Source organism: Bipolaris victoriae (assembly GCF_000527765.1).
Source record: "Bipolaris victoriae FI3 unplaced genomic scaffold scaffold_10, whole genome shotgun sequence".
NCBI lineage: Eukaryota > Fungi > Ascomycota > Dothideomycetes > Pleosporales > Pleosporaceae > Bipolaris > Bipolaris victoriae.
This window is the reverse complement of record NW_014575382.1, coordinates 26,297-51,328: the sequence shown is the minus strand read 5'-3', so window position 1 is coordinate 51,328 and position 25,032 is coordinate 26,297. Positions and strand designations below refer to the sequence as shown.

The 25,032-nt window shown below is 51.6% G+C and overlaps 16 protein-coding genes across 16 annotated transcripts; 11 read left to right on the top strand and 5 right to left on the bottom strand.

The window, feature by feature from the left end:
- Positions 1–596: 596 nt before the first annotated feature.
- COCVIDRAFT_23187 (hypothetical protein) lies at positions 597–2,340 on the bottom strand (the record flags this gene model as incomplete). The annotated part of the gene is made up of 4 exons (XM_014705100.1): positions 597–1,081; positions 1,376–1,807; positions 1,856–1,919; positions 2,233–2,340. 4 exons carry the CDS (start codon positions 2,338–2,340, stop codon positions 597–599), a joined length of 1,089 nt encoding a protein of 362 aa, XP_014560586.1.
- Positions 2,341–2,671: 331 nt separating this feature from the next.
- On the top strand, positions 2,672–4,240 carry COCVIDRAFT_88762 (hypothetical protein; the record flags this gene model as incomplete). The annotated part of the gene is made up of 5 exons (XM_014705146.1): positions 2,672–2,702; positions 2,755–2,775; positions 2,827–2,915; positions 2,965–3,202; positions 3,252–4,240. 5 exons carry the CDS (start codon positions 2,672–2,674, stop codon positions 4,238–4,240), a joined length of 1,368 nt encoding a protein of 455 aa, XP_014560632.1.
- Positions 4,241–4,423: 183 nt separating this feature from the next.
- On the bottom strand, positions 4,424–5,481 carry COCVIDRAFT_34267 (glycosyltransferase family 8 protein; the record flags this gene model as incomplete). The annotated part of the gene is made up of 3 exons (XM_014705145.1): positions 4,424–4,880; positions 4,938–5,373; positions 5,424–5,481. The coding sequence occupies 3 exons, from the start codon at positions 5,479–5,481 to the stop codon at positions 4,424–4,426; spliced, it is 951 nt and encodes a 316-aa protein (XP_014560631.1).
- A 100-nt stretch (positions 5,482–5,581) lies between these two features.
- COCVIDRAFT_88712 (hypothetical protein) lies at positions 5,582–5,743 on the top strand (the record flags this gene model as incomplete). The annotated part of the gene is made up of 1 exon (XM_014705144.1): positions 5,582–5,743. A coding segment is annotated over one exon (162 nt), but the record flags the coding sequence as incomplete, so codon positions are not given.
- Positions 5,744–5,916: 173 nt separating this feature from the next.
- Positions 5,917–6,982, top strand: COCVIDRAFT_88651 (hypothetical protein; the record flags this gene model as incomplete). The annotated part of the gene is made up of 3 exons (XM_014705143.1): positions 5,917–6,058; positions 6,108–6,273; positions 6,322–6,982. The coding sequence occupies 3 exons, from the start codon at positions 5,917–5,919 to the stop codon at positions 6,980–6,982; spliced, it is 969 nt and encodes a 322-aa protein (XP_014560629.1).
- A 1,434-nt stretch (positions 6,983–8,416) lies between these two features.
- Positions 8,417–9,282, top strand: COCVIDRAFT_88504 (hypothetical protein; the record flags this gene model as incomplete). The annotated part of the gene is made up of 5 exons (XM_014705142.1): positions 8,417–8,510; positions 8,574–8,729; positions 8,872–9,018; positions 9,071–9,186; positions 9,238–9,282. 5 exons carry the CDS (start codon positions 8,417–8,419, stop codon positions 9,280–9,282), a joined length of 558 nt encoding a protein of 185 aa, XP_014560628.1.
- A 1,002-nt stretch (positions 9,283–10,284) lies between these two features.
- COCVIDRAFT_88516 (hypothetical protein) lies at positions 10,285–12,411 on the bottom strand (the record flags this gene model as incomplete). Its single annotated transcript, XM_014705141.1, has 4 exons — positions 10,285–11,729; positions 11,853–11,865; positions 11,926–12,037; positions 12,227–12,411. 4 exons carry the CDS (start codon positions 12,409–12,411, stop codon positions 10,285–10,287), a joined length of 1,755 nt encoding a protein of 584 aa, XP_014560627.1.
- Positions 12,412–14,675: 2,264 nt separating this feature from the next.
- COCVIDRAFT_88726 (hypothetical protein) lies at positions 14,676–15,834 on the top strand (the record flags this gene model as incomplete). Its single annotated transcript, XM_014705140.1, has 5 exons — positions 14,676–14,706; positions 14,763–14,842; positions 14,909–15,500; positions 15,551–15,589; positions 15,641–15,834. The coding sequence occupies 5 exons, from the start codon at positions 14,676–14,678 to the stop codon at positions 15,832–15,834; spliced, it is 936 nt and encodes a 311-aa protein (XP_014560626.1).
- A 29-nt stretch (positions 15,835–15,863) lies between these two features.
- COCVIDRAFT_88608 (hypothetical protein) lies at positions 15,864–16,130 on the top strand (the record flags this gene model as incomplete). The annotated part of the gene is made up of 1 exon (XM_014705139.1): positions 15,864–16,130. The coding sequence occupies one exon, from the start codon at positions 15,864–15,866 to the stop codon at positions 16,128–16,130; it is 267 nt and encodes an 88-aa protein (XP_014560625.1).
- Positions 16,131–16,720: 590 nt separating this feature from the next.
- Positions 16,721–17,101, top strand: COCVIDRAFT_34262 (hypothetical protein; the record flags this gene model as incomplete). The annotated part of the gene is made up of 1 exon (XM_014705138.1): positions 16,721–17,101. One exon carries the CDS (start codon positions 16,721–16,723, stop codon positions 17,099–17,101), a length of 381 nt encoding a protein of 126 aa, XP_014560624.1.
- An 827-nt stretch (positions 17,102–17,928) lies between these two features.
- COCVIDRAFT_88811 (hypothetical protein) lies at positions 17,929–18,623 on the top strand (the record flags this gene model as incomplete). The annotated part of the gene is made up of 2 exons (XM_014705137.1): positions 17,929–17,949; positions 18,048–18,623. 2 exons carry the CDS (start codon positions 17,929–17,931, stop codon positions 18,621–18,623), a joined length of 597 nt encoding a protein of 198 aa, XP_014560623.1.
- A 128-nt stretch (positions 18,624–18,751) lies between these two features.
- COCVIDRAFT_88699 (hypothetical protein) lies at positions 18,752–18,946 on the top strand (the record flags this gene model as incomplete). The annotated part of the gene is made up of 1 exon (XM_014705136.1): positions 18,752–18,946. The coding sequence occupies one exon, from the start codon at positions 18,752–18,754 to the stop codon at positions 18,944–18,946; it is 195 nt and encodes a 64-aa protein (XP_014560622.1).
- Positions 18,947–18,994: 48 nt separating this feature from the next.
- COCVIDRAFT_34260 (hypothetical protein) lies at positions 18,995–20,395 on the top strand (the record flags this gene model as incomplete). The annotated part of the gene is made up of 3 exons (XM_014705135.1): positions 18,995–19,079; positions 19,228–19,782; positions 19,851–20,395. The coding sequence occupies 3 exons, from the start codon at positions 18,995–18,997 to the stop codon at positions 20,393–20,395; spliced, it is 1,185 nt and encodes a 394-aa protein (XP_014560621.1).
- Positions 20,396–20,646: 251 nt separating this feature from the next.
- On the bottom strand, positions 20,647–21,329 carry COCVIDRAFT_23178 (hypothetical protein; the record flags this gene model as incomplete). The annotated part of the gene is made up of 2 exons (XM_014705099.1): positions 20,647–21,197; positions 21,251–21,329. 2 exons carry the CDS (start codon positions 21,327–21,329, stop codon positions 20,647–20,649), a joined length of 630 nt encoding a protein of 209 aa, XP_014560585.1.
- Positions 21,330–21,575: 246 nt separating this feature from the next.
- COCVIDRAFT_34258 (hypothetical protein) lies at positions 21,576–22,822 on the top strand (the record flags this gene model as incomplete). Its single annotated transcript, XM_014705134.1, has 4 exons — positions 21,576–21,634; positions 21,686–21,738; positions 21,822–22,778; positions 22,812–22,822. 4 exons carry the CDS (start codon positions 21,576–21,578, stop codon positions 22,820–22,822), a joined length of 1,080 nt encoding a protein of 359 aa, XP_014560620.1.
- A 112-nt stretch (positions 22,823–22,934) lies between these two features.
- On the bottom strand, positions 22,935–24,980 carry COCVIDRAFT_23176 (hypothetical protein; the record flags this gene model as incomplete). Its single annotated transcript, XM_014705098.1, has 1 exon — positions 22,935–24,980. The coding sequence occupies one exon, from the start codon at positions 24,978–24,980 to the stop codon at positions 22,935–22,937; it is 2,046 nt and encodes a 681-aa protein (XP_014560584.1).
- Between the last annotated feature and the right edge of the window lie 52 nt (positions 24,981–25,032).

Below are 25,032 nucleotides of genomic sequence, written 5' to 3'. Positions count from 1 at the left end.
ACGAAGTCAGGTGTTCGTGTGGAGGGGGTCAGACTTGTGCAGATACCGGTTGGGTTTGGGTTGGCGTGCGGCGTAGGCCGACGGCGTCGGTAGACTTGCGGATAGCCACTTGTCTGATTGGACTGGGAGACCGCGCCTTAGAATGAGCGCGTAAATGCGGCTGATAGTTGAGGCGACACTAAAATCCAATGCCTGGTATGTATGCGGGGTGTCTTGCGGGGTCAAAGCGAGCATTCGTGTTGCGGCTTCGCGTTGGGGGTGGACAGGGTCTACCTAAGTCTTGCACAAAAACGCGCTAGTGGCTTGGCGGTGTACAGACGTATATGTGCTACCATAGAGTCAAAGCCACAACTACAGGAGAGAAGTGAAGGGCCAGGAAAGAAGAGGTTATGATCAGACAGGGCATTTCCAAAGGAGCGCTAGTATGTAGATTTCTCGAAGAGCAAAACTGGTTACTACCCAGTTCTGTCAACATCAGTCGACTACCCAAATGCACGCATGCTCTAAATCAACGTATCCAGTCTCCATTGCATATTATCCAATTACAGAGTAGCTAGCGCGAATCTGGTATAAAAATGGCACGGTTGTACAGATGCTCATCGATCTGGCAATACATATCGCCTCTCGACACTCATCTCACGATCCGCTTCGTCCTCGCCCTCAAACCTGAGCCTCACCAGGTTCTCAACCGTGTCTCCTTCCCTCCCACCATCTTCCTTCTTCACTTTCCCATCAGCTTGTCTCCATGTAGCCACAACTTCCGCTTTATAAAAGGTGGTTGTGCCTGGATAAAGAGCGAGTACATTCTTGCCCTTGGGAAGGTCAGGCAGGGTCGCGTTAGAGGATTGGGGCGGAATTGGAATCAGATGATTGACCGAGGCGCGATATGGCGCAGATGGAGTTGGAGGATCTGGGTCGGCATCTATAATTTCATATCGACGCTGCTTGCCTTCGCCGATGACTGACGTCACGCGACAGAGGATACCTTCACCCTCAAAAGACATGGACGAGGAGGAGGATCGGTTTTTGGCGTTATTGCGGTAGAGTACCTCAGTCTGCGGGGTAAGGCGCGGTCGAACTTCTGGAATTTGTCAGCCCCCGTTGATATCGAGTATGATGGGATGACGGCTATGTAGCGGATGCTAAACGGGAAAGTTACATGGTGGCATGAGCACACAGAAAAGAGGTATGAGATGGGACGAGGTGAAATTTTGAGCTTGCCTATCCGACTACAAACCTCGAACAAGCCGAAAGGAAAGATGCCAAAGCGGGTATCATCTGTCGTCTAGAAAGAACGCCGAAAGCGAAGGAGCTCAACGCTTGGTCTTGTATTTGATCTTGGGCTTGGGCTTGGAAGAAGGAAGAACCATCTTACCCTTACCCGAGTCATCCTTGTCGTCTTCCATCTTGACGCTGCCCTCTCTCGCAATGGGGACTGACCCCGCCCTGCTGCCACCAGACTTGGCAACCAGTCGGTCTTTCTGGCTGCTGATGATAACTTTGGGGCTAGGGCCTCCGGGGCTATCTGCAGTCAGACTGTCGCGGTCATCGATGCTATCGGTCAGCTTTCGCTTGCCCTGGCGGTCGCGCCCAGACTTCCCATGCCCAACGCTAGTAGATCGTGAAGCAGATGGCTGAGCTTCTTCAGAATTGCGCAAAGCAGCAAGGAGAGTCATTTGTGTATGAACGTCGTTACCACCTTCGATAGGCTGGAGGAGAGCCTGGACCTCTTCCACCTTGCGGATGTTGTCTCGTAAGAGGTCCTCCAAATCATCGTCAATACGGGCTGAGCGTTCCTCTCCACGGTCTGCTCAAGTTAGTGCTGGTGCTGCCACGCCAGCTTCTCTAAGCTCACCTGTACGAGCGGCCTGCTCTGCTTGGAGAGCAAGGATCTTTTCCTGGAGAAGATCTGATTCTTTCTGCGACACGTTAGTAGAGGGTGACGGCATGAGGTAGCTTGGTGCGGTGTGGCAAAAGGAAGCATGAACGGCAAGGTTTTGGAGCTTCACGCCTCGCAACCATTCTGTCCACAAGGCTATCATAGGCCACTGGGCTTTTGTCACGTCCGTCCCTCATCGTTGATCATGAGCTTGGTATACATGGTGCTGGATCGAGCATAGCCAATGGACTCTCGAGAGTCGCGTAGCTTGCGGGTTACATGGCGCGTTGTGAATACAGTCAAAAACTTGCAAACAAGAGTGCTGAGGATGCATTGATTGAGATGTCTCATACCATGAGCTGGTCAACCCTTCGGCCATCAGATTTGATCGAGTTCCAAATCACCCGCTCCTCATCGAACTCCTCCTTGAGTTGGCCGCGGGGCCTGCTTCGAGCAGCCATATTGACGGAAGTTGTTCTCCGCCAGCTCCCCGGCACGTTCTATGTTACCGGACGCGTTGCAGGCAGGTCATGTGGGAGCGGTGTGGTTTGGCGGAGGGAGAGTGAAAGAAGCGGGAAATGCAAACGAGAGCACGTGTAGTTGATTGCGATGCAGGGTAGGAGCCGCGCTAGCAACGGAAGAGGGGTAGGGTCTCCATGAGCTTAATCCGACCAGCCTTGTGACGATGCTTGGGGGACGCCAATTAGCGGCACAAGTGGGCCTGCCAAAGATCCGCTGCCACGCATCACTTTCCTTGACCACAATCTACACACAATACAAGGCCTTGCCAAAATGCGGAACCCACTTATCAGATTAGAATGCGGTAAGCAGAAATTGAAAATAGGAAAAAATAACACAAATTGATTGTCTTGCAGGCGTGAACAGCTACGACTGGGGTACGCAGCCCCGCATCATAATTCCATCAGCGGTATGCTGAACCAGCCCAGGGAAAGTCGGTAAAGACTCGGCCGCTGCAAAATTCCACGCTGCGACAGCTTCGGAATTCTCAATCGAAGAAGAGAAGCCGTACGCTGAGGTATGCAATCAATGCGGCATTGTCGTCGACGCGTTGCTCACCGTTGTAGTTGTGGATGGGCACCCACCCGTCACTTCCCTCAAAAGATCTCGAGACGAAGCGAAGCCTCTTAGAACTTGTCCAAGAGAACCAGGCGCTACTTTCCACTGAAATCGCTGAGCGATATGAGAACAAACTACCGTTCCTGTTCAAGGTCCTGTCTATAAACAAGGCCTTGAGCATACAGGCACATCCCAACAAGAAGCTTGCCGAGCAGTTGCATGCGAGCGACCCCAAGAACTACCCAGGTCAGTCTTCATGCAGCAGTCTTGACTTGATACTAACTCTACCATTCAGATGACAACCACAAGCCCGAAATGACCATTGCAGTCACACCGTTCGACGGACTCTGTGGCTTCCGTCCCCTTGCCGAAATTACGCACTTCCTCAAGACCGTTCGTTCCCTACGCAAACTCGTCGGCGAAGAAGAAGCGACCAAGTTTGAGGAGACTATCAAGGGAAAAGAGACGTCAGACAAGGAGGAAGATGTGCAAGCAAACAAGAAGGCTCTTCAGTCCGCCTTCACAAAACTCATGAACGCAGACAAGGACGCACTGGAATCCGCAAGCAAAGAACTCATCGAAGCCGCAAAGTCTGAGGGCGAAAACTTTGCCGGCGGCGGTCCACCCTCCAACACAGGCAAAGAGCTCGCCGACCTCGTCATCCGCCTCGACTCGCAATTCCCTGGCGACATTGGCCTCTTCGTTCAATTCTTCCTCAACTACGTCAAGCTCGATGTAGGCGAAGCCATGTTCCTTAAGGCAGACGATATCCACGCCTACCTCTCTGGCGACATCATCGAGTGCATGGCCAGCTCCGACAACGTGGTGCGCGCGGGCTTCACCCCGAAATTCAAGGACGTCGACAACCTCACCAAGATGCTGACGTATAGCTATGCCCCTATTAGCGAGCAGAAGATGGAGCCCAAGGATTACTCGCGTGTGAGGTTGAATGCGCCTGCATACAGTTCCAACTCGAGCAATATGCTGTATAACCCCCCGATCCCAGAGTTTGCGGTTGTGCGCACGGCGCTGAACCGGGTTGGCTCTAAAGCGACGTTTGATCCTATTGATGGACCCAGCATCATTCTCTGCACAAAGGGCAAAGGAACGATCAGTGTTGGACCTAAAGAAGAAGAGTTGAGCGAGGGTTTCGTTTACTTTGTTGGAGCCACGGCTGAGGTAATCATCAAGAGCGATGTAGATGCTGAGGATGAAGAAGGTGCAGAAGGCCTTGTGACATTCAAGGCTTTCTGTGAGATCGAGGATGACAAGGGCAAGCTTTGAAGAATGGTCTCTTCGAGCATACATACGACTGATACGAACAAAGGGAATGATTGATGAAGTGCCATGTCATTGGGATCCTTAGAGTACATAGTTATCATAGGTATCTCCATAAAAGAACGCCGCCGTCGCCACCACTATCCTAGGGCTCTGTTGAAATGCCCAACGTCTACATGCGCCATGCCCTTAGAAACCGTCATCGATGCCCTTGCTCTTCTCCAACGCACGTCTTTCATCGTTGATAGGCCACCACCACTCGTGTATCTCTACAGAGCATTTGCCGGGTGCCTCATCCCAAGGTTTCGGGCTCAAGATGTAGTGCACATTCTTGACTTCTTCATCCTTCCATATAGCATCGTGTACACCCTTTGAGCGCATTGTTTTGAGCGCATTGTAGGTATATGGCAAGGCGACCCAGCGCCCGTTGAAGAGGTCACCGAGGAGAGACTGATCGGCGAAGTCGTACGACATGGACGTTTCGTTGGCAAGTTGTTTCAGAATGAGGTCATACGTGGCCTTGGAAGGGTTGACGACCTGCAAGCCTCCGTTGGGCATGCGAAGACCGGCTGTAGAAGGTGCACCGATTTTCTGAGCGGCGTCGGGATCGCCATGTTGCGAAGTGAATGCGCAGTTTTCGGGGATCCTAGTCCAACGTTAGCCCAACGGTTTGCGCAAGTCGTGGATATGAGGGGAGACGTACCAGTCCTTGGGGTAATGTGGCTTCTTGAGGGGATTGCACACACAGGCATGGCTCGCTGCAAATACCCTGTCGCCTTTACCTCCGGTACTCGGTGGATCCAACTCCAACTCCATCAGCTCATCCATGTTCTTCAGCACCAGCATGTCGCTGTCGAGCTGGACGACCCGGTCATACTCTTCCAACGAAAATGGCGTCAGTTTACTCCAGCAGTCGTAGAAGCGCGGGTCGTTGGTGAAGTCCTTGTTGACCGTGGGTAGCAGGTACTTGACATGCTGTTTGGGAATGCCGCGCTCATCTAGCGCCTTGTGGCCTTCAGCGGGGAAAGTATCGGTGTATAGTGCGACAAGCGGGTATTTCGAGCCGTGCTTCTTCAGACTGTAATCGAGGGTGAGGAGGCCGGTGAGGTATGCCGTGTTAGTGATCAGGGTGGTCCATACTGAGATGTGTTATTTTTAACAATCACATGTTAGACCAAACCTAACATACCTTTCTTCGACTTCGTCCCCGCTGGTGTTGTACTAGGTGTTTCGGTCGCGTTCTGCATCGTTGACATGTATACGTGTTAGACGCGTCAATGCAGTTGGCGCAATGTGTTAAGTATTGATAGAAAGACTATCCGATTAGTAACAAGATTTAATTGCGCCATCTTCGGTCTGTCTATGACTGCAGGTTTGTTTGGAGGGGTCGTAAGAGCCGCTAATCCAAGTAGTAACGATCGTACCAATTCAGGTAGCTTGGGACCCTGGGAATCGAAGAACGGTCCGACCTTAGCCGATCTCCGGTCCCTCTCGAGATCGTCACCATAAGTGTATCGCGGACGCTTGTGCGTTTCCGACTGCAGGCTACCGACGCGCTGCACAAGATATGGGATGGGGATTAGCACACATCGAGGTGCTGATGCTTTTCCACCGATATCTCTTCTTGGCCTTGTTCTTTGAGGCATGATTCTCATATTTCACTGGACAATAGCGACGCGACAATGGCTACTACAGCGCTGAAACCCGCCGGCATGAAGCCCGCAGCAACGGCTCTTATCGTGACTTCCGACGAACCTCAGAAGTCGCCTAAACATTACCGCGGCTTCGTAGCTGGTGTCTTCAGTGGCATTGCAAAGCTATCAGGTGTGACAGTCTGCACCTGTTGCCTACGCCCTTATCTAACTAGAGATAGTCGGTCACCCATTCGACACAGTCAAAGTGCGACTGCAAACGACAGAAAAGTCGCATTTTAGAGGTCCGGTAGATTGTCTTATGCAGACGTTGAGAAAGGAGGGCTTCGCAGGATTGTACAAAGGCGCGACCCCGCCGTTGGTGGGGTGGATGTTTATGGACTCGATGTATGGCACTTTCGACCTGAAACTTGACGGATTGCTAATGGCACGTAGTATGTTAGGATCTCTCAGTGTATATCGCCGCGTCCTCAACGATCGTGTCTTCAATCCACCCTCGTCTGTTCGATTTGGCGAGCAGCAAGGCAAGCTCCCCATGTACGCCCATGGCATGGCAGGCACAATGGCAGGTTGGACAGTATCATTTATTGCAGCGCCGGTCGAACACATCAAAGCCCGTCTGCAGGTTCAATATGCAGCAGATAAGACAGCGCGCCTCTATTCTGGACCAATTGACTGTCTGAAGAAGATATACAAGGGTCATGGCGTAAAGGGTGTGTACCATGGCCTGAGCGCGACGCTGCTATTCCGTACATTCTTTTGTTTTTGGTGGGGGACATACGACTTGTTCACTAAACAATTCCAGAAACACACAAATCTGTCAGCGCCTGCAGTCAACTTCTGGGCAGGCGGTCTTTCAGCGCAGATTTTTTGGTTGACGAGCTATCCAAGCGATGTGATCAAGCAGCGCATCATGACAGATCCGCTTGACAATAGGAGGTTTCCCCGATGGAGAGACGCCGCTCAAACAGTGTACAGAGAAGGAGGGTGGAGGGGATACTGGCGCGGCTTTGTGCCATGCTTTTTACGTGCCTTTCCGGCCAATGCCATGGCTCTAGTGGCGTTTGAGGGTGTGATGAGGAGTCTGCCAGAATGAAGGGGTAGAAAACAATTGAGTGGCGATGGACCGTCTGAGCAATGAGGGAGTAGCTGCCAGAATGTAGCGGTGTATGCTTGCCTGGAGGAACACGATACCCATGATATATATAAAAAATAGCCAAGCCGCAACACTCTTTGCTTATCTTGACCCACGCCAAGTTCCACTGTTAATTGCCTTTTTTTTCTGTTACACTGCCGGAGTTAAGCTAGGCTCCTCGGCGTTGCTGGCGTGGTGATTGATTCATGCATGGAATAGCCATTGTGCCTGTTGAATCATGGCGTGTCCATGTCGAAGACGCGGTCTTGAGCAACGCCTCGTGGTTTTAGTATAGAGCCGATAGGGTTAGCTCGAAGGTTAATGCGTATGAGGTAATGGCCCAGCTTCGGTATAGGTGCTTGTTTGGATAACTTTCCCGTGTGGAGCCGCACATGATGATATAAGACGTGTTTTTGGTTAGCGGGCGACATTGCTACTGCAGCGTAGCGGGTCGCAACGGCTGAAGCAGACGCAGGCATTACGATGGAGGCTTTGTGCGACTAGCCACGAAGGGGAAAGAAACAAAGAAGCCGGTGTATCGGCAAGGCCGTGTAAGCAGAGCGGCGAGTTGACGCGGCGTGAAGAGCAGCGAGCGAATGGCTGCTGGAGGCGTACAGGCATGGAGACAAACCATTGGCGTGTGTGGGGCAGAGGTCGTGGGTTCGGAGCGTGTACTGAAGTAGGGGTACATATGTATTGTATATGTATATCTGTATGTGCGTCTATGTACTACGGCATGTCTGTATAGGCAATCTCAGGAGTAGCGCCGCGTACCTGCATCTGCCGGCACACTGGCCACACAGGAACGGCGCACACGGGGGCCCAGTATGTCGCAATCAAACGCAGGCACCCAAGCAGAGCAGAGGGCGGGGCCCCCTTTTTGCGTGCATTTGGGGCGCTGAAGATGGCGATGGTGGTGCGGCGAGAGAGAATGGATGGACCTGTCAAGAGCAAGGCCGTTGGTTGCGCACGGATGTTTCGTCGGCTGGAGGCTCTCTGGGATCTGCGGCCTGCTTGCCTCTGGTTTCACTCCTGACCGGCTTGAAACCTTCATTTTAGGCACACACACGCCCGCGTCCACGACGCCATATCTATCTCTCTCTCTCGCGCCCCGTCCCGTCTTGTGCCGTCCCCAGTACAGTCTTGTGTTTTTCTCTTTCCACCACCACCTTTTCCTCTTCCTCTTATCTTCCGCTTGCTCTGCCTCGTTGCAAAGCACAAACACGTCTCCCGCGCCCCGGCCTACCCAATCCCTCCCGTTCGCCTTCAGCTGCTGCTGCTGCCGCCGAGACGACAACACCGCCGCCACTCCCTGCCTCGTATACCGGCTACTTACCACCTGGCAAGCCCCTCCCCGCACACTGCCGACGTAATCCCCACGATCACGCTGCCACAATGGGCGCGTCCATATCCAAGGCCATGGCCAAGATCTTCGGATCAAAGGAGATGCGGCTGCTGATGCTGGGCCTCGACGCCGCTGGAAAGACGAGTATGTTGGCAGCATCTGCAATGTCCGCCCAATGCCCAAACCCGGCTGACTAGAACCTCGCAGCCATCCTTTACAAGCTCAAGCTTGACCAAGATGTCACCACTATCCCCACTGTCGGCTTCAACGTCGAGACCGTCACATATAAGAATACCAAGTTCAACGTCTGGGACGTCGGCGGCCAAGACAAGATCCGCCCGCTGTGGAGGCATTATTTCTCTGGTATGTTGGGCCGTCACGGCACCGTTCCGGGTAGGCGAGTAAACATGCGCGCACGCGACAGTGCCGCGCATGTGTCGCCCTGCCCAGATTGATGCTGTGCAGCACTCGACATGCGAGTACCCGTGCTGACGTGACGCCACAGGAACCCAGGGACTCATCTTCGTCATCGACTCCAACGACCGCGCCCGTATCGAGGAGGCAAAGACCGAACTCACTCGCATCATCCAGGACAGGGAAATGAAGGACGCACTGTTGCTGGTATTCGCCAACAAGCAGGACTTGAGCGGAGGTGCGTACATGAAATTCACTATCACCAGAAACAAATTGCTAACCCTAGCCAGCAATGCGACCCAAGGAAGTATCCGATCTTCTACAATTAGACAAGATTGCCAAAGACCACGTATGGAAAGTAGAGCCCAGCTGTGCGACAACAGGCGAGGGTATTTTCGAGGGACTGGTAATTTCCACCCACCACTTAATCTCCCGGCATCTTGCTAACACGACTCAGGCATGGCTCTCCAACAACGTAAAGCTGCCACCGGGCGCCAAGTAGACGATTTGGCCAGCATCATTCCTCCCCCATACACTCTGATTGTTGTACGACTGCATGCGCTCCTCTACTTGCTCTGCCTCTTCCTGCATATACCCGGTTTTTTCTTTTCTTTATCGCACTCTATCGCCTTGTAATCTTCTAATCCATGGCTACTTCATATGTAAAGGGTGGTCAGGTCTATTGGGGGGCTCTCTATTTCTTATCTCTCTATCGTTGTCTCTATCTGTGTGTGTGCAAGTGCAATCAGGAATGTACAAACTAGACAGTATTTATCTAGTTGTTGTGCCACCTCTCTGTGTGTTTGCATGTTTTATTCATAGCAAGCGACTTGATTTCCACATTGTTAGATTTCTGTATGTGTGTGACATGTCTTTTTTCTCTATTCGACCTGAGTCGTTCTTTCCAACTAATCTGAGCCATTCTTCACGTGATGACCATTCTCTTCTCCGCTCCTTTCCACGCTTCCACCTCACACTTGCAAAAATGGACACTTCAACCCCCTTCTTCCCCCCTTTTTTTCTATCTTCTTTCTTTTCTCCTGAAAAAAAAATCAAATATCAACGTTTTCGTTTTTTTTCTTTGTAAAAGTAGAGAGTTTTGCTTTGCTTATTCTTCGGTCCAGATTGCAGACACCGACATCTTCCGGAGATGACGGAAAAAAGACATCACATACCGAACAGAATCTATGAAGATTTCAAATGTTTTATTTTATTTCGAGAAAAAGCTAGTGTGACAAAAGCCCACCCATTTTCAAATCGTGTGCTTATACACTTACTCTTATGTGCTAATAAACCGCCAGTATCCCATGCAAGAAAGATATTGCAGATACGGCTAATGTCTTTTCCTATTCCTGAGCTTGCGCTCTTTCCTTCCTATTGGGCCCAGAAAAACAAAACACCAGGAAAATGAGCGCTGTTATATGCAGACAATACAAAGTGAAAAACAAACAAACAAACAGAAACAAGATATCTTGTGCCAGTAGCATCACGCTCTGTTGCACAATCACCTCCACTGGCCCTGGCTCAGCTTCAGCAGACCCTCGACACAACCAGCTTCTTCAGCTGAATTGATGCTCGAACGCCCGCTTGCACTGTCGCCGCCCATAAACTGCCGTAGTTCATCGTCTTGCTCGGGATCAACGACCAGTTTCCCACTGCCCCTCCTTTCCTTGGCTAGCATTGCACCTAGACTTGATGCTTGTGACATCAACTCTATGTTCTCCCCGAGGATTTGACGAGCACCTCTTGAAGCTGGAGGCGTAGCAGCAACTTGTCGATCGCGACGTACCGCTTTGGACGCGTTTGGCTCCCAGTTCTCCTTGTCGCTCTCTGTTGGTGGCATCTCGTCTGATTCGGTGCTGTCGCCGCCTCTTTTGTAGTTGGAATACTCGATCTGCGGGATGCGACCACTGACTGTCGAAGCGCGTTGCATGGAACCACGCGACTTCTTCACTAGCGGACTACCAAGCACCTTGTGTAAGCTGTGACGCGTGAGCGGACTACTGTTTTGACGCGCTTGGTTTTGAGCCAGTATTCTTCGGTTCGCGCGAAGTATGCCTATCGCGTCTGCTGCACTTCCACTCTCTTCTTGTTCTGCACGCGCAGTAAGACTTGTTGTAGACCGGGCTTCAGGATCGCACCAAAACTCCCATGCACGCGAGTCCCTACTCCTCCCAACGCTCGATCCTGTCCTTGGTAGCTTTGGGCTTGGCTCTCCTCGTGCAGCAGCAGCCAATCTATCGTTCAAGCCTGCTGCGCTGTAACTTCGTCGAAAGCCAGCCGCAGCACGAGAAAAAGAACATGGAGTCTTCTTCGATTTGGGCGGTGAAGGCGTCTTATCTAAGTCGGTGACGATGCGGGCGGTACCATTTTCGTTTGTCGATAAGCGCATAAATGAGTGTGTGCGTTTCAGTGGACGTGAAGGGGTCTTTGTTGAAGCTTCGGGTGATTCCAGGGGCCTGGGCGGAGCATTCGGGAAGGTGATGACTTCAGGGGTGTAGTCTTGTAGGCATCGGACGAATGAGGCACTGCGGCGGTTGGAAATCCATGATGTGCGTGATTGTGTGGTAGCTTGTGACAATGGTACGGCTTGCTGAGAGTTGGTGGTCTGGGGAGGAGCTATCCCCGTTTGTGCTTCGGCTGAAGGCTCTACAGGTGCTTCGTTTGCGTTCTCTGGCTCAACAGCCGGGGAGATAGCTGTGTCGATGGTGCGCGGTTCTGGGATGGTTTCGTCGGATGTCAGTTCGGGGGTTGCGGGCTGCTCTGGTGGATCGGACTTTGGGCACTCGTCCGACTCGTGCGGCTCCAGCGCGTTATCGATACGGCGCGCAACAGCCACTACTTCATCCTCGGTGGGCGGGTCCGACATGGTTGATGAAGACGACATGAATGATGCGGTGGAAGACGGCTCGAGAGGCCGCGAGCGACGACGGTCGTTCTGGCGTTTATCTGGAGCAAGGCATGATCAGGATATGTTTCAATGTTGGTGCAGCTTCGCGCGGCACACGACAAACGCAGGCTTCTGTAAGGCAGCAGCAATATGCGCAGCGATGCGAGGAAGGAATGACTTACTCTGAAACCAGATCTAAGAACATAAGTTAGCAAGAGCGCGTATACTCGTGACGTGGTGCAATGTGGGTCGTACCTGGACCTCTTTCTCGCCAAGCGCGACCTTTTTTACAATTTCTAGGCGGGCAGCTTTGCTGGGCTTGGGGTTCTTCAGGTACTCGGACTTGAGTATGTCTTCGTCTTCCTTGCTGCAAGCGGGCGTGGTCAGCGGCGATGCCATGTTGGAGTGTCGCTTGCCCGCGGGGTAGTAGGCCGAATAGCTCCCGGGCGGTAGGCCGCGCACGAACCAGCGCGCGTCGAACGAACATGGCGAGTATATGTCGAACATGGGCCACTGCCAGATGGAAGAACAGAAAGAGGGGGAATTGGCTACGTACCTTGTGCGTCTTCGCTTCTGACGAGCGAGAGCCTTGTTGTCGACGTCTGGAGGCATGTGATTTGCAACTGTTTCCTGCGAATGGACAAGAAAAGCCAATTGACCACTGAAACTTGCGCGTCTAACTGTAGGGAGACGCGATGACGCAGGCGACGAAAACGAGGGCAGAGGCGACGAGTAAGTCATGGTGAGCGGGCGGCACCGGGTGTGGAGAGGAGAGAAGAGTATTTTTCAAGAATTGGCCAGCATGCAGAGGTTATAGAAAGAACAACGCGCGCAATATGGTGGCAGGAAAGGGTCGTGAGAAGCGCGTCTTCCCGTCGCGTGCGTATCAGATCAGATTGGTCCGAGCCGGGCGCTTGCCTAGCTATGTCGTGCAGCCCACCTTGCCCCAAGAACGAACACGCCGTCTGTGCACACACTCGCCCACCAGCCTCACGTCCAAGGTCTATCCCATCCTGCAGATCGTCACGTATAGCCAAGTACATGCACGACCGTCGCGGGGCTACTTGGCGACATAGTCGCGACGCGCTTCGTATGGTGAATATATGCGCTCATTCCTCGCTGCCCTCCCTGGCCTCTTGCGCGTTGCTTTTTCCACCGTTCTCTCAGCCTTATCCGAAGAACCCTGGCCAGTTGTGCGCGTGCAGAAACAATCATCTCGCGACATGGTAGTTGTGAAGACTTGTGCTCGACTCGTCAGCATAACGACGCGCATACCGGCATCCAACAATCAAAATATCGAGACAAGGAGCCCAGTAAGCCATCCATGGCACCCCAACGCACAGGGCGACTACTTTGCCTACAAAAGCGGCACGGTTGGTTTCAGTACCGTTCGCGAAACACGTCGGCACGTGACATGTTAACCCAATTAAGTCCCTTCCCCACGCCGCCTCCGCAAAACACGATCGGTGGATCCATACACACATAGTACATGCACTCTACATACACGTCCGGACTGCAATTCTACGCAAACTGTCTACCATCGGCCTTTTCCGATGCCCCGTCTCGCACCTACGCCTTGTCACCACTTCGTCTAGGCAGCGACTCACTCTTCAAACATCCCATCCCATCTCCTATTTGCGAGTGTCCACACAACCGGTCCTTCTTTCTTAGCATCTGACGTGTTGCATACACCTTGGGTCTGTCGATGCACTCGATGTCTGCTTTTCCTGCTACCCCACCTGTACCGGTGAAGATGGTTTACTCAAGGCAGAAGGCCATGGGATGAGCTGCCGTAGCCTCCCTCATCCCCACACGTTCTGTCAGTCAGTCAGAAGGGCGACCTTTCTGCCTTGCACATACTGGCGAATTCAGCCCAAGATCTAGGCACACACTGTGGCAGCCCTAAAATTACTGAAAGAGGCATAGGGAAATCAGCCAAATAACTTATCCTCACACAGCCACAAAATCCGATTGCCATCTCGGCCGGCTCAGGGTCCGTTGTTCAAGCGAATCGGTTGCTTGTTGTTGTGGCTGTTGCTGGTGTATGCGCCATTCTCGACACTAAACTAGTCTTTGGCCCCATTTTCCTTTCCTGTCATCTTCCGAGAGCCTCTTGGCTTCTTCGCTCGCCCATGATTGGTGAGTCTCTCCCGCGCCAATCGCTGTCTCCGAAAAACATGTATGTACGTATGTCGGTAGCATACCCATGTTCCGCTGCCCTACAACTTGACCCTGGCGGAATTATCGCTACCTAAGCTTGTCGCTAGACTGATAAAGGTATTCTAACTCATTTTCGAAAGTCTCCAGGGCTCTGTCCTAGAACCAGCACATGCCGTGATCAAGCCGTCGCCCTTTGACCAACTGCTCTATTCCTCACCTAATGCATGATTCCATGCCATGCTTCTACACACGGTTATGAGCCCGCATAATAGCTGCTTCAACAGACCGATAACTGATCCCTTCCACTATCATCTCCAGTCTTATGGTAAAATAGAGAGTTTAAGCATTTTCTCTAATGCTTACACACTTCAACCCCACGCACATGTCGCGTACACTTCTCTGTATCTTGTATTACCTTTGCTACTAAGAGTCACAGGACGCCTGCAGCAACGGAGTGGCGGTGATTCGGCCCCTCCACACTAGCTACAGCACCGGGTCCCACCACGGAGGATATGTTCGAAGCAGGCAACGGTATCAGATATGTGATCTGCCACTGGATTTCACCAGAATTTTCCAAGTTCTCTCCAATGATCCCTGGATGTTGCAGAACATGGTGGTAGCAGCCGTCCCGCCATGGCTGCCGGCCTCCACCCTACCATGGGTTCGGGAACACCCCTGTGAGTCACGGACGTCAACACGTTGTAATATGTGAAGGGCAAATGGTCATGGGTGGTGCCCAAGGTGAGTCCTGGGAGTGATAATAGAAAAGGGAGAGAGGTCAAACCCTGTCGTCAAATTTCGAAATCCTTCGAGACCTAAGAAGCCCAAACAAATCGCGAATAGCAATGCCGGCCAACATGCGCATCGCTATAGCAGGTGAGACGATGATTGGAATGTTCTAAGAAATCTGCTGACTTTACAACTAACATCAGGTACTTGTGGCCTAGCACTCCTGATAGCTCAGGAGATCAACAACTCGACTAGCCACCAGTTGGTCATTCTCTCAAGAACAGTATGTATCCAAAGACAGCTCATCATCAGATCGCTAAATGGCTTTGGCCAAACTGACTCTTGTTAGCATCAAACAAGTCTTATAGCATCTGGTTACAATTGCCAGACTGTTGACTACAACAATGCCGCCTCACTTCAGCATGCCTTGATGGGTGTTGACACAGTCATATCCACAGTCTTGGGAAGCCCCCAGCTTCGGCTCATTGAAGCGGCTGTACAATGTCGTGTGCGACGTTTCGCGCCTGCCGAGTTCCAAGGTCAACCCGGTTTGCGAAGTCAGAATGGATTACTCGACCGTGGAGAGGACTCGGCCTTGGCTTTACTCAAGCACTACAGTGGCTATATCCAGCACACCGTTTTCGTCTGTGGTATACTATATGAGCGATTCTCCGTCAACGGAATGATGTCTCACCGTATGGGGGCCAGCACAGGTTATGGCAACGAAGGAGACTTCATTGCCAATCCCCGACAGATGACCTCGATAGCGCCAATCTACGATGCCGCGCAAAACCCCTCTTGGCTATGTTTAACATCCGCATATGATGTAGCGCAGTTTGTAGTTCGAGCCATTGACATGCCTACCTGGGCTTCTGAGATGAGCATGTGTGGCGAGCGTATGACTGTGCATAGTCTTGTTGAGACAATCAGAGCTTGTAGGAGTATATTAAATCTCCCGAGTATGATAGGACAGTGAATTGACTTGTGTTAGATCGTGCCTGGGTTAGCATTGAATACCAAGCTCCCGCAAGTACGTCGTCTCACCACTTCATGTCAACTTATGTGCTGACTAAATTCGCAGACCTCGAGTACCATATGACTATGGCACAGTTGGAAGGTGATGTGGCTGGACAAAGACGGCTCGCTCCGCTGCTCGCGACGGCAGAGGGACGCTACGACTTTGTAGTGCCCGCGTACCTCAACACCGTCTTCCCTGACATCCACGTCACTCGTTTCCAAGACTGGTTCCTGCGCAATTGGGCATCTATACCTTGAAGCACCCACACAGATACGTCATACTCTACATGAGATGTGTACGTGTTGATCAAGACCCCGATGCAGGGACGATTTTTTACCAGGATCCATGGGTGAAACGAGCATCAGAAGATCTCGTTATACTGAACTTGGGCAGTATGCCGCTTGCCATAACCGTCCGGTGGCCGGCAGATCCCTGTCGTTTCACCGGTCTGGGAGGCAATACCTCACATTCTCCACTTGGGCGTTATTTATGCTGTCTTTGGCATTGGTTTCCTGCTTGCTTCATTGCTAGGATGATCTTCGAACTTTGCTAGTGGTAGAAATGGGGAAAGGGAAACCACAAGAAGAAACCAGGTGCATTCTTTATGAAGATATTTGTATTTCAAACTTCCCATCATCAAGGGAAGCAATTAGAAGTTGCTTACGTCTTACTGTACTTGGCTTCCCAGTTCCCCCAATCATAACAACCGACACGCGACACTATCCAGAGTTGCGGCTCGCTTGTCCCGATGCACGGGCGCAAGCACTAACTGATTTTGCAGAAGACCATCCGATGATGCGAACAAACCCACTTCGCTGGGGTGGGAATCTGCGATGGGCAAATTGCATCAGTGAGACGTCATGGTGGGGCGAGGGTTCTCAGCTATTATGATAAAACACCAACGTGCCTCACAGTGCAGTTTTCTTTCCAGTATCACAACCACAATTTCAATTACATCTCTAACGCCAAACGCACACTCATAACACTCTTCACTTCCTCCTCATACCCATAAAGTAAGTACAATCATATGCAGTAGGTGGTAGAAGGCTCTCAAGTTGGTGTTCGTGACGCGAGACGCGGCCCCACATGCATGCCTTCAGTACTTATAAGTACTAACATACCTAGCACACAACAACAACCAAAATGGTCTCTTCTCAGCAAGGTTACGCCAACACCACCGTCGACATGAAGGGCAACAACAAGGCCGTCGATGAGGCCCAGTCCAACCTCCCTCTTCCCGACCAGCCACCAGTCGCCTCCGACTTCAACTCTTCTGACGCTCGTACTGTCAACGTTGGCTCGGGCGGCCAAGAAGCCAGCTTCACTTCCGGCGGCGGAGCTATCCGTGAGCCTGCCGTAGGTGCTGGTGGTGCTTCAGCCCGTGAGGCAAAGGATGGTCTCGATGGTATTCCCAACGATGCTGTTTCTCGCGAGGCCAAGAACCACTCTGGCCTTGCCGACACAACTGGCAAGGATTACGGATACCCACAAAAGAACGACCCCAGCTCCGGTCTCAAGCAGTAGAGTGTTCCACGAGGAGATGATGATCAACGATACCCAAAGTGTAGTGGGATTGGAGGATTTTCTTATCATACAAGGTCACTGTCACTGCGTTCAGCTGGCCGACTGCAAGAGCAGTATCTTGATGACTTAATATACGAATTCAATGAATGATGAAATACATCAGTTTCTAATCTTCGTAATGTCGTCTACTAAATGTATTCGCTATCATGTGGCTAGCTGTCCGACTGGTGCATTTGATCTCTGGATCGAAGCAAAGCCATGTCGGAAGTGTGAAAATCAAATATCTCAAGAGACCGTGCACTATGAATTGTACGGCACTCATAATTTCCTCCTTCTAGATATTTTCTAGAAAGGATATCTTACTTTCTAATAGCGGTATAGGGCTAAACGTCGTAAGCTCGCCTTCTTGGTCCAGACAAGAAAGTGTACGTACTCGCTAACCAGGCGCTCATGGAGGCTTGCCAAGACACGACTATTCCCGACGCTATCCCAGCCGCAAAGCACACATGAATACCCGATCTCCACTGCGGTTTGATGGAGTATATTCCGTGATCCAAGTCTATCTCACACCACGTCTGTCCAAGAACAGGGCAGCACTAGTAGTCAAGACTGAGGTGAAGCGCTTTTGACGTCACACAAACGCCAACATACGCCATACGTATGAATAGGTCACAATGATTTATTTATGAGCATACATTAAAGGCAGTTTGCACTTCCCTTGGAAAAGCACATACCATCTACAACTCTCCAACTAAATACCTGCATCCTATTCTCTGTCAGAAAAAAACAACTCAACTTAATCCCAAATAGCAAGATATCTAAATAACATGACTTCCATCGGACAAAAGGTATGCATGCAGTATCACCCGAGAACGGGCTTACATATACTCGCCTTACCCTACGGTGAGATACTGGATGTAATAACGCAGCTGACTTCATCTCCCAGGTAACTACCGACCCTGCGTCGAAAGTTCCCATCAACGAGGCGGTCGGTATCGTAACATCCGACTCTCTCGCAGGCGAGTCCCTTAAGAATCATGGCCACTTTGGTGAAGGCAACCCCAAGGCAGGAGTCTCAGACCAGCCTTCTTCATCCACAAACACAAACACAACCGACACGTCAAATGCCGTCAAGCTCAGCGCTGCCGTTAATTCTGAAGCGCGAGATGCTCAGGAAGGATGGAATGAGGAGAAGACCATAAGCTCAGGCAAGGGTCTAGGCGGCACTTCGGGTAGCACTGAAGGAGCATCCAGCGTGACGGGTACAGCACCCGTTGCTCTCTCTGGTACACATGTCGATCCAGGCGTACTTAAGCCCAAGGGCGCCAATCTGACAGAGGATCCGGAACTACACGGAGACCGCAAGTTTGGCGAAATTGGTACAATCAACGATCCCGCTAGAGAAGCGGAGCGCAAGCTGCAGGGTGTAAATGCTGCAAATGCCGGTGTTACTCCCAAGACGGCCGACATGGCACAGGATGGCGACAGCAAGTTCAGCAACCTTGGAGACACTACTGCTTAAACCTGATCAATGGAGGCATGATGTGAGAGCATGTATGATGTTTAGCAGTTTAGCATTAAGACAATGAACAAGCATAATGAACTCTGAGAGATGTAAATCTTAACTGGGGCGCATTGTTATCATGTGGGATGGCGCTTGCGATAAGTTCGCAGGGTGAAGGAGGCACGTGGCGGAGCGATCCTAAACGGGCCTCTTCCGCGGGCACGGACGCCGATCATTACAGCAGTTCAAGGTGGCCTTTCGCGTCGCATTACCTACTTGTGTCAACGTCGCTCATTAGTTCACCCCACCCTTTACTTTCTTCCCATTTTGATTTTTGCTGAATCGCGACTGGGGCTGCAGTACCCTAGTGTCACGACTGAGCAGCCAGAATGAACGATTTCGGGGAGCATGGGCATGATGATGATGCGTTTGGACCTGCCAAAGGGGGGATCGTGTCAAGTTTCGATGCTTTTCGTAAGTACTACTTTCTCTACGGAAGATCAAGAGGACTTTTGCACGCAGAGATTTGGGGAAGGTGAATTATATCACTTGCAATGGTGGTTTGAACTGATGCGACGTTGCTCACTCATAGACGAGCAACACAACTAACCGACAATCGCAGCCAAAACCAAAAAGACGTACCTCGTTCAGGGTCGCAATTCCTCAGCATGGACAGTAACTCTCATCATTACATGCATCTATCTGACCTGGTCGGAAATTGCGCGCTGGTATGCTGGCACAACGACGCAATCCTTCACCATCGAAAAGGGTGTATCTCACGACATGCAAATAAACCTCGATATAATTGTCGCCATGAAATGTGGTGACCTCCACGTAAACATGCAAGATGCAGCTGGTGATCGCACGCTAGCCGGTGAGCTTCTACGTAAAGACCCAACCTCATGGTCGCAGTGGACTGGCAAGAACACTGAGAAAGGCACGCACGAGTTGGGCGATGAGACAACCCAAATTCCGGAATGGGAAGAGTACGGCGATGTGCACGAGCATTTGGGAAAGGCGACAAAGAAGAAGTTCAGCAAGACACCCAAGCTGCGCGGCCCGACGGATAGTTGCAGAATCTACGGCAATCTTGTGGGAAACAAGGTGCAGGGAGACTTCCACATCACCGCAAGAGGACACGGATACATGGAATTTGGAGAACACCTCGACCATTCAAGTAAGATCACACATCCCAGAACCCGTCAAAAATGTCCCCTCTCCCCCCAAACTAACAAACCCCTTCAGCCTTTAACTTCTCCCACATCATCCGCGAAATGTCATTCGGCCCATACTACCCCTCGCTGACCAACCCCCTCGACTCCACCATCGCCGTCACCCCAACCCCCGCAGACCACTTCTACAAATTCCAATACTACCTCTCCATCGTCCCCACCATCTACACCGACAACCCCTCCCTCATGCCCCTCATGGAATCCGTCGTCTCCACCAAAGACCAACCCTCATCCAACATGTTCCACATGGCGCACGCCATCAAGACAAACCAGTACGCCGTTACCTCGCAGTCGCACAAGGTAGATGACAACTACGTCCCTGGTATCTTTGTCAAGTTCGATATCGAACCCATTATGCTGGCGATTGTCGAGGAGAGCAAGAGCTTCTGGAAGTTGCTGATTACGCTAGTGAATGTTGTCAGTGGTGTCATGGTTGCGGGTAGCTGGGCGTGGCAGATGTTTGATTGGGCGAGCGAGTTTGTGGGTAAGAGGAAGCGGAGGGGTGATGGCGTTGGTGTGCTTGGTACGCCGTCTGTGGAGAAGCAGAGCTGGGATTGAGCGAGCGTGTGGCCAAAGAAAGGGATTGCATTGTTTTGGCGTTTATGGAATGGTTTATGACTTTGGTCTTGTACGCATAGAAGTTCGATGTGTCGAGGTTTTTTCAATTTTTTTTTCAGTCTTTATTGTATCTTATTGTCAAGAGCTGTTATAGGAATTTCGTGTGTAGTTGGTTCGTAGAAGAGCCGACTGTTTGTTTAGGTGATTAAGTAAGGTATGATCATTTCATCAACATCGTATCGTCCCGTTGTTTACTTCAGGATCCATTCTCTTTCCTTCTCCTGCGGATCGACGACATCAACCGAACTACCCACCCATTTTGCCTCTCGAAACGGCAGAATAACCGCCAACACTTTCGACTTGACCAAACCCAACGGCAAAGGACCGAACAGCCTACTATCCCTACTCCACTCCAGATTGTCCCCTTGCACCCAGCAATGCCCATCCGGCACCCGAATCACCTCTTCCCTCACGCTCGCCCACTTCCCCTCAGCATCAACAGCCTCGATATCCTCATCGCTGCGTCCCGGCGTAATAACACTAACAAAGTCACCCGGCATACCAATAACCCGCTTGCACCCATGCTGCTTAGGAAACATGGGGTGCGTATACGTTATCACATCGCCGACCTGTATATTCCGGCCTCGACGGTGAAGCGACGAGTACAAGATCCAAGGGTGTGAGCGAAAGGAATGAGGAATGGTGGGGACCATGGATATACCGGTGGTCGATCCCACGCCGCCGATGTACGAGAAGAAGACATGACCGACGACGAAGACTTTGGCGACGAGGAAGGCGCTACCTAGACGTTGATTTAGTTGCGCAATTGGGCGCATAGGTGTGATTGCAACGTACGCGTCCATGCTTGAGGGCTTAAGAAGGCGGGTGCTGACTTCTTATGGAAGCGGTGGATCGAAGACCATGGTGGCGGCATTACAAAGCAGGAAAAAAAAGATCTTGAGCTTTGGTATCACATGTGCATCTTCTGATTGTGCGATGCTGGGCTTGCGCGTCCGCTCAATGACGTTGCGGAACTTGTTTGTAGCTGGAGCGAGTGAGGGGATGTACGAACGAGTGTTTGGAATTCCGTCAAGCTAGATTATCGCCGGCGCTAGTGCGTTTAACTCCATGGGCATCCCACTTCATGAACTTTTGCGCGGACGAGTGTGATTGCGGAAAGATGGTTCAGGTGCAAGATGAAGTTGTGGGCTTGAAGAGCGCGGAGCAGGCTGGTCTCAGGTATATCGTGCGTGACTTCTCTTGATCTGTTCGTTTTGCTGATGTACTTAGATCTGCACCAACTGGCCTTGAAGGCGAGGGGACATTGCAAGATGCTGTAAGAGGTGCATTCATTTTCTTCGATGCCTTTTTTTACTGAAGTTTTATTTCTTTGTACTTTGTCAACACAGTGCTCATTGATTGGTAGACCTGATAACATCTTACCACGACCTCAACCCCTCTACCATCGATATTCTCCATGAAGAGCCATCACCACTCCAGTTCATGCGACAAGTCGCGCGCAACCGCCCATTCATAATCCGCAACGGAGCCTCATCCTTCCCAGCCCGCAAAAAATGGAACGCCCAGTACCTCCAAGACGTGATGCGCGGCCAAACCGTAAACGTAGCCATGACCCCCCACGGCAACGCCGATTCAGTCGTCGACCTACCCTCTGGCGGCTCCCTCTTCGTCAAGCCCCACGAAACCGACTGCCCCTTCGAATCCGTCTTGACCAAAATCCAGCGTCAAGAACACGATAAAAGATACATCGGCCCAACATACTACGCCCAAACCCAAAACGACAACCTCCGAAACGAATACGCCACCCTCTTCGCCGACGTACCCTCCTCTATCCCCTTCGCTCGTATAGCTTTGGAGCAAGACCCCGACGCAATCAACTTCTGGCTCGGAAACTCGCATTCAACCACCGCTCTGCACAAAGACAACTACGAAAACATTTACGTGCAGATTCTCGGTAAAAAGCATTTTGTATTGCTGCCGCCCGTAGAGGCGGCTTGTGTGAAAGAGAAGGCTGTCCTCGCAGCTACGTATCGACCTAAATCCACGGCATCTAGTGAGGAAGAGAAGGAGGAGCTTGTGATTGCGGTAGATGAGCCGGAGGAATACGTGCCGTTTGCGACGTGGGATCCTGAGGTACCGCTTGCTAATCCGACGCCTTATTCGCAGCACTCGCAGCCTCTACGTGTGTCGTTGGAGGAAGGCGATATGCTGTATTTGCCTGCGCTCTGGTATCACAAAGTAAGCCAGAGTTGCAACGAAGAAGGGATTTGCTGTGCAGTGAATTACTGGTACGATCTCGATTTCAGCGGTGGGTTTTGGAGTACGGCGAATTTTGTGAGGAGTACTGGGCTTTTGTCTATGGGTGGGATAAGTGGGACTGGCAAGGATTCAAAAGGTGGATGGTGAATTATACCAACAGACGAAATAAATTCCAATTAAGGGTATCTCTAGCATCTATAGCACCAAGTACAATATCGGCGGCAAATACAGTCATCTATGAACGCTCATACCCTCTCTATTAATGTTTAATCTTGACTTTAATGTCCACGTTCCTTGCACTCTGCCACACACTATCACTGACTTTGACGGGTAATTTCCGTCCTTTGAGTCGTTGATCAATCAACCACAGTCCCACGACAAATTCGTATCTGGTCAGTCTTCCAATTGCTCGTCCGTCTACCAAGTCCCATACTTCTTCTAGCACGTGCGTGGGTAAGCGACTCCTCGTCCAAATCTCTTTGACCACAAGATTCAGTACGTCGGCGGATGGATCATCGTCAGGCGCTGCACGAGGCGATGGAGGTATGAAAAGGCCTTTGTTTGCCGCCCAGACCCCTTCGTACCGTTTTCGCTCTCTTTCAGTGATCTGGTCACGCCATCGCTTTCGATTTCCCTCATCGTGCTTGTTCGGATGTTTCCGCCCTTTGATGCCCATGATTCTTGTGCCTTTCTTTTTGTACTTGTCCACCTTGTTATCTTCATCGTCTGATGAGGATGGCTCTTTGCGCATTGTGGTACGCAACTTTCCTGTGCTTTTCGGAGGTGAATTCTTTTGCGGAGACGGAGACCGGTGAAACGGCAAGTGGTGATGGTGGTGTTGCTTGCGTGGTGGAAAGAGCGGCTCGACTGACATGGGGCGAGGCGCGGGGGAAACATTGCGAGACTGTGAAGCTAAAGCTGCGCCCATGATTGCGCTTGATAGGGACTCTCCGGTCATGTGCTGAGTGATCTGCTTAACTGATTCGCGTTGGTAGTTGTTGTGATACACCGAAGGGGAGGCCGTTCCTATATTAGATGCTGGTCGATGAGGCGAGAGATTCCGCACCGGAGAGGCTGAACCTGGCGTTTGAGCACCTGCGCGTGATTTGATCTGAATGGGTGTTGTCGGTTGAAGCTTTTGCGAGGCCGGCACTGACTCTGCTTTCCGGGTAGTCGAGCGACGAGGTGGAGGCACGGTTGGCTTGAGTTTGACTTCTGCGTCCTCTTCTTCTTGTTCCTCTTTTGCGGACTTGAAAGAAGACGGCGTTGAAGGCGGTTTAGAGCTTTCCATGGATGTCGACATTCTCCTTGCCTGACGGGAGCCTTTTCGAGGTGGTGAGATTGCCGTCGTCAGAGCTGCTAATTCTACTGGCTTCTGCTTGACCGGAGGTGATTTCATAGGACCCTTTTTAGGCGTATTGAAGTATGCTTTGTCATTCGCACCGTCAGTGAATTGTGGGGATAGCTGAATCTGGTGCTTTGGCTTTGGCTTTGGCTTGACAGGTGGAGGTGTCTGTGTCCTTTTCCTCTGCAGCGGAGCGTTATCTTCTTCCGGGTCAGGTGGTAGTGAAAAGGTCCGCCGAGGCTTTGGGGATCGAACAGGAGGCGGCGAACTTCGAGCAACATGTAAAGGCGTAGAAGTCTGGTCGGTCGGCGTTGTAGATCTGCCTTGTTCAAACATCTTTACTAAGGTATTTGTAGGCGGTATAGGAGTATCGTCGGTGGGCCTGCTGGTTAATTCCGGTCGCTGGGCACGGCTGGCAGCTGAGCGCGACTCAAGACTGTCTCTCCTTTTCTGCTGCTGCGGACCAGGCTTCTTAGGCTCAAGTTTCGCAAGTAGATTGCCCACACTACCAGGCGGAGGTAGGATATCCCTTTCATTCGGCTCTTGTTCGTCCATCGTAGGCGCGGGCTGGAGTTTGGGTTGGGGCATGGGCTTCAGAGGGCTGTGCCGGGCAGCGGCCAGCCGTGCCGCGATGTTGGATGGAGATGGTACACGGTCAAGGTGATCGCCAGGAACGCTCAACGACGTAGCATTCGCCGGGTTGGAGGTGATTGGTCTGCTGACGCCTAGAGATCCGCCGGTATGGTCTCGTTGTAAGGATGCAGGGCTGCCTGTTCCAACCCGCGTGGCTGCTAGCCAAGCTGCATTGTCTCCTCCGGTATATGTGTTGGTGACAGGCTTCGGCTTCACAGGGGGTTTGGAGAAGGCTTTCGAGGCGCCCTGCAATGCAGCGTTGCGTACGTTGTGCTGCACATCTCCGGCTGACTGCGGGACCCAGCCCTGGTTGCGTGTAGAGCTCATTTATGCTCCATCGGGTTGGTCAACAATAATGACGTACACAAAGGGATTTCAA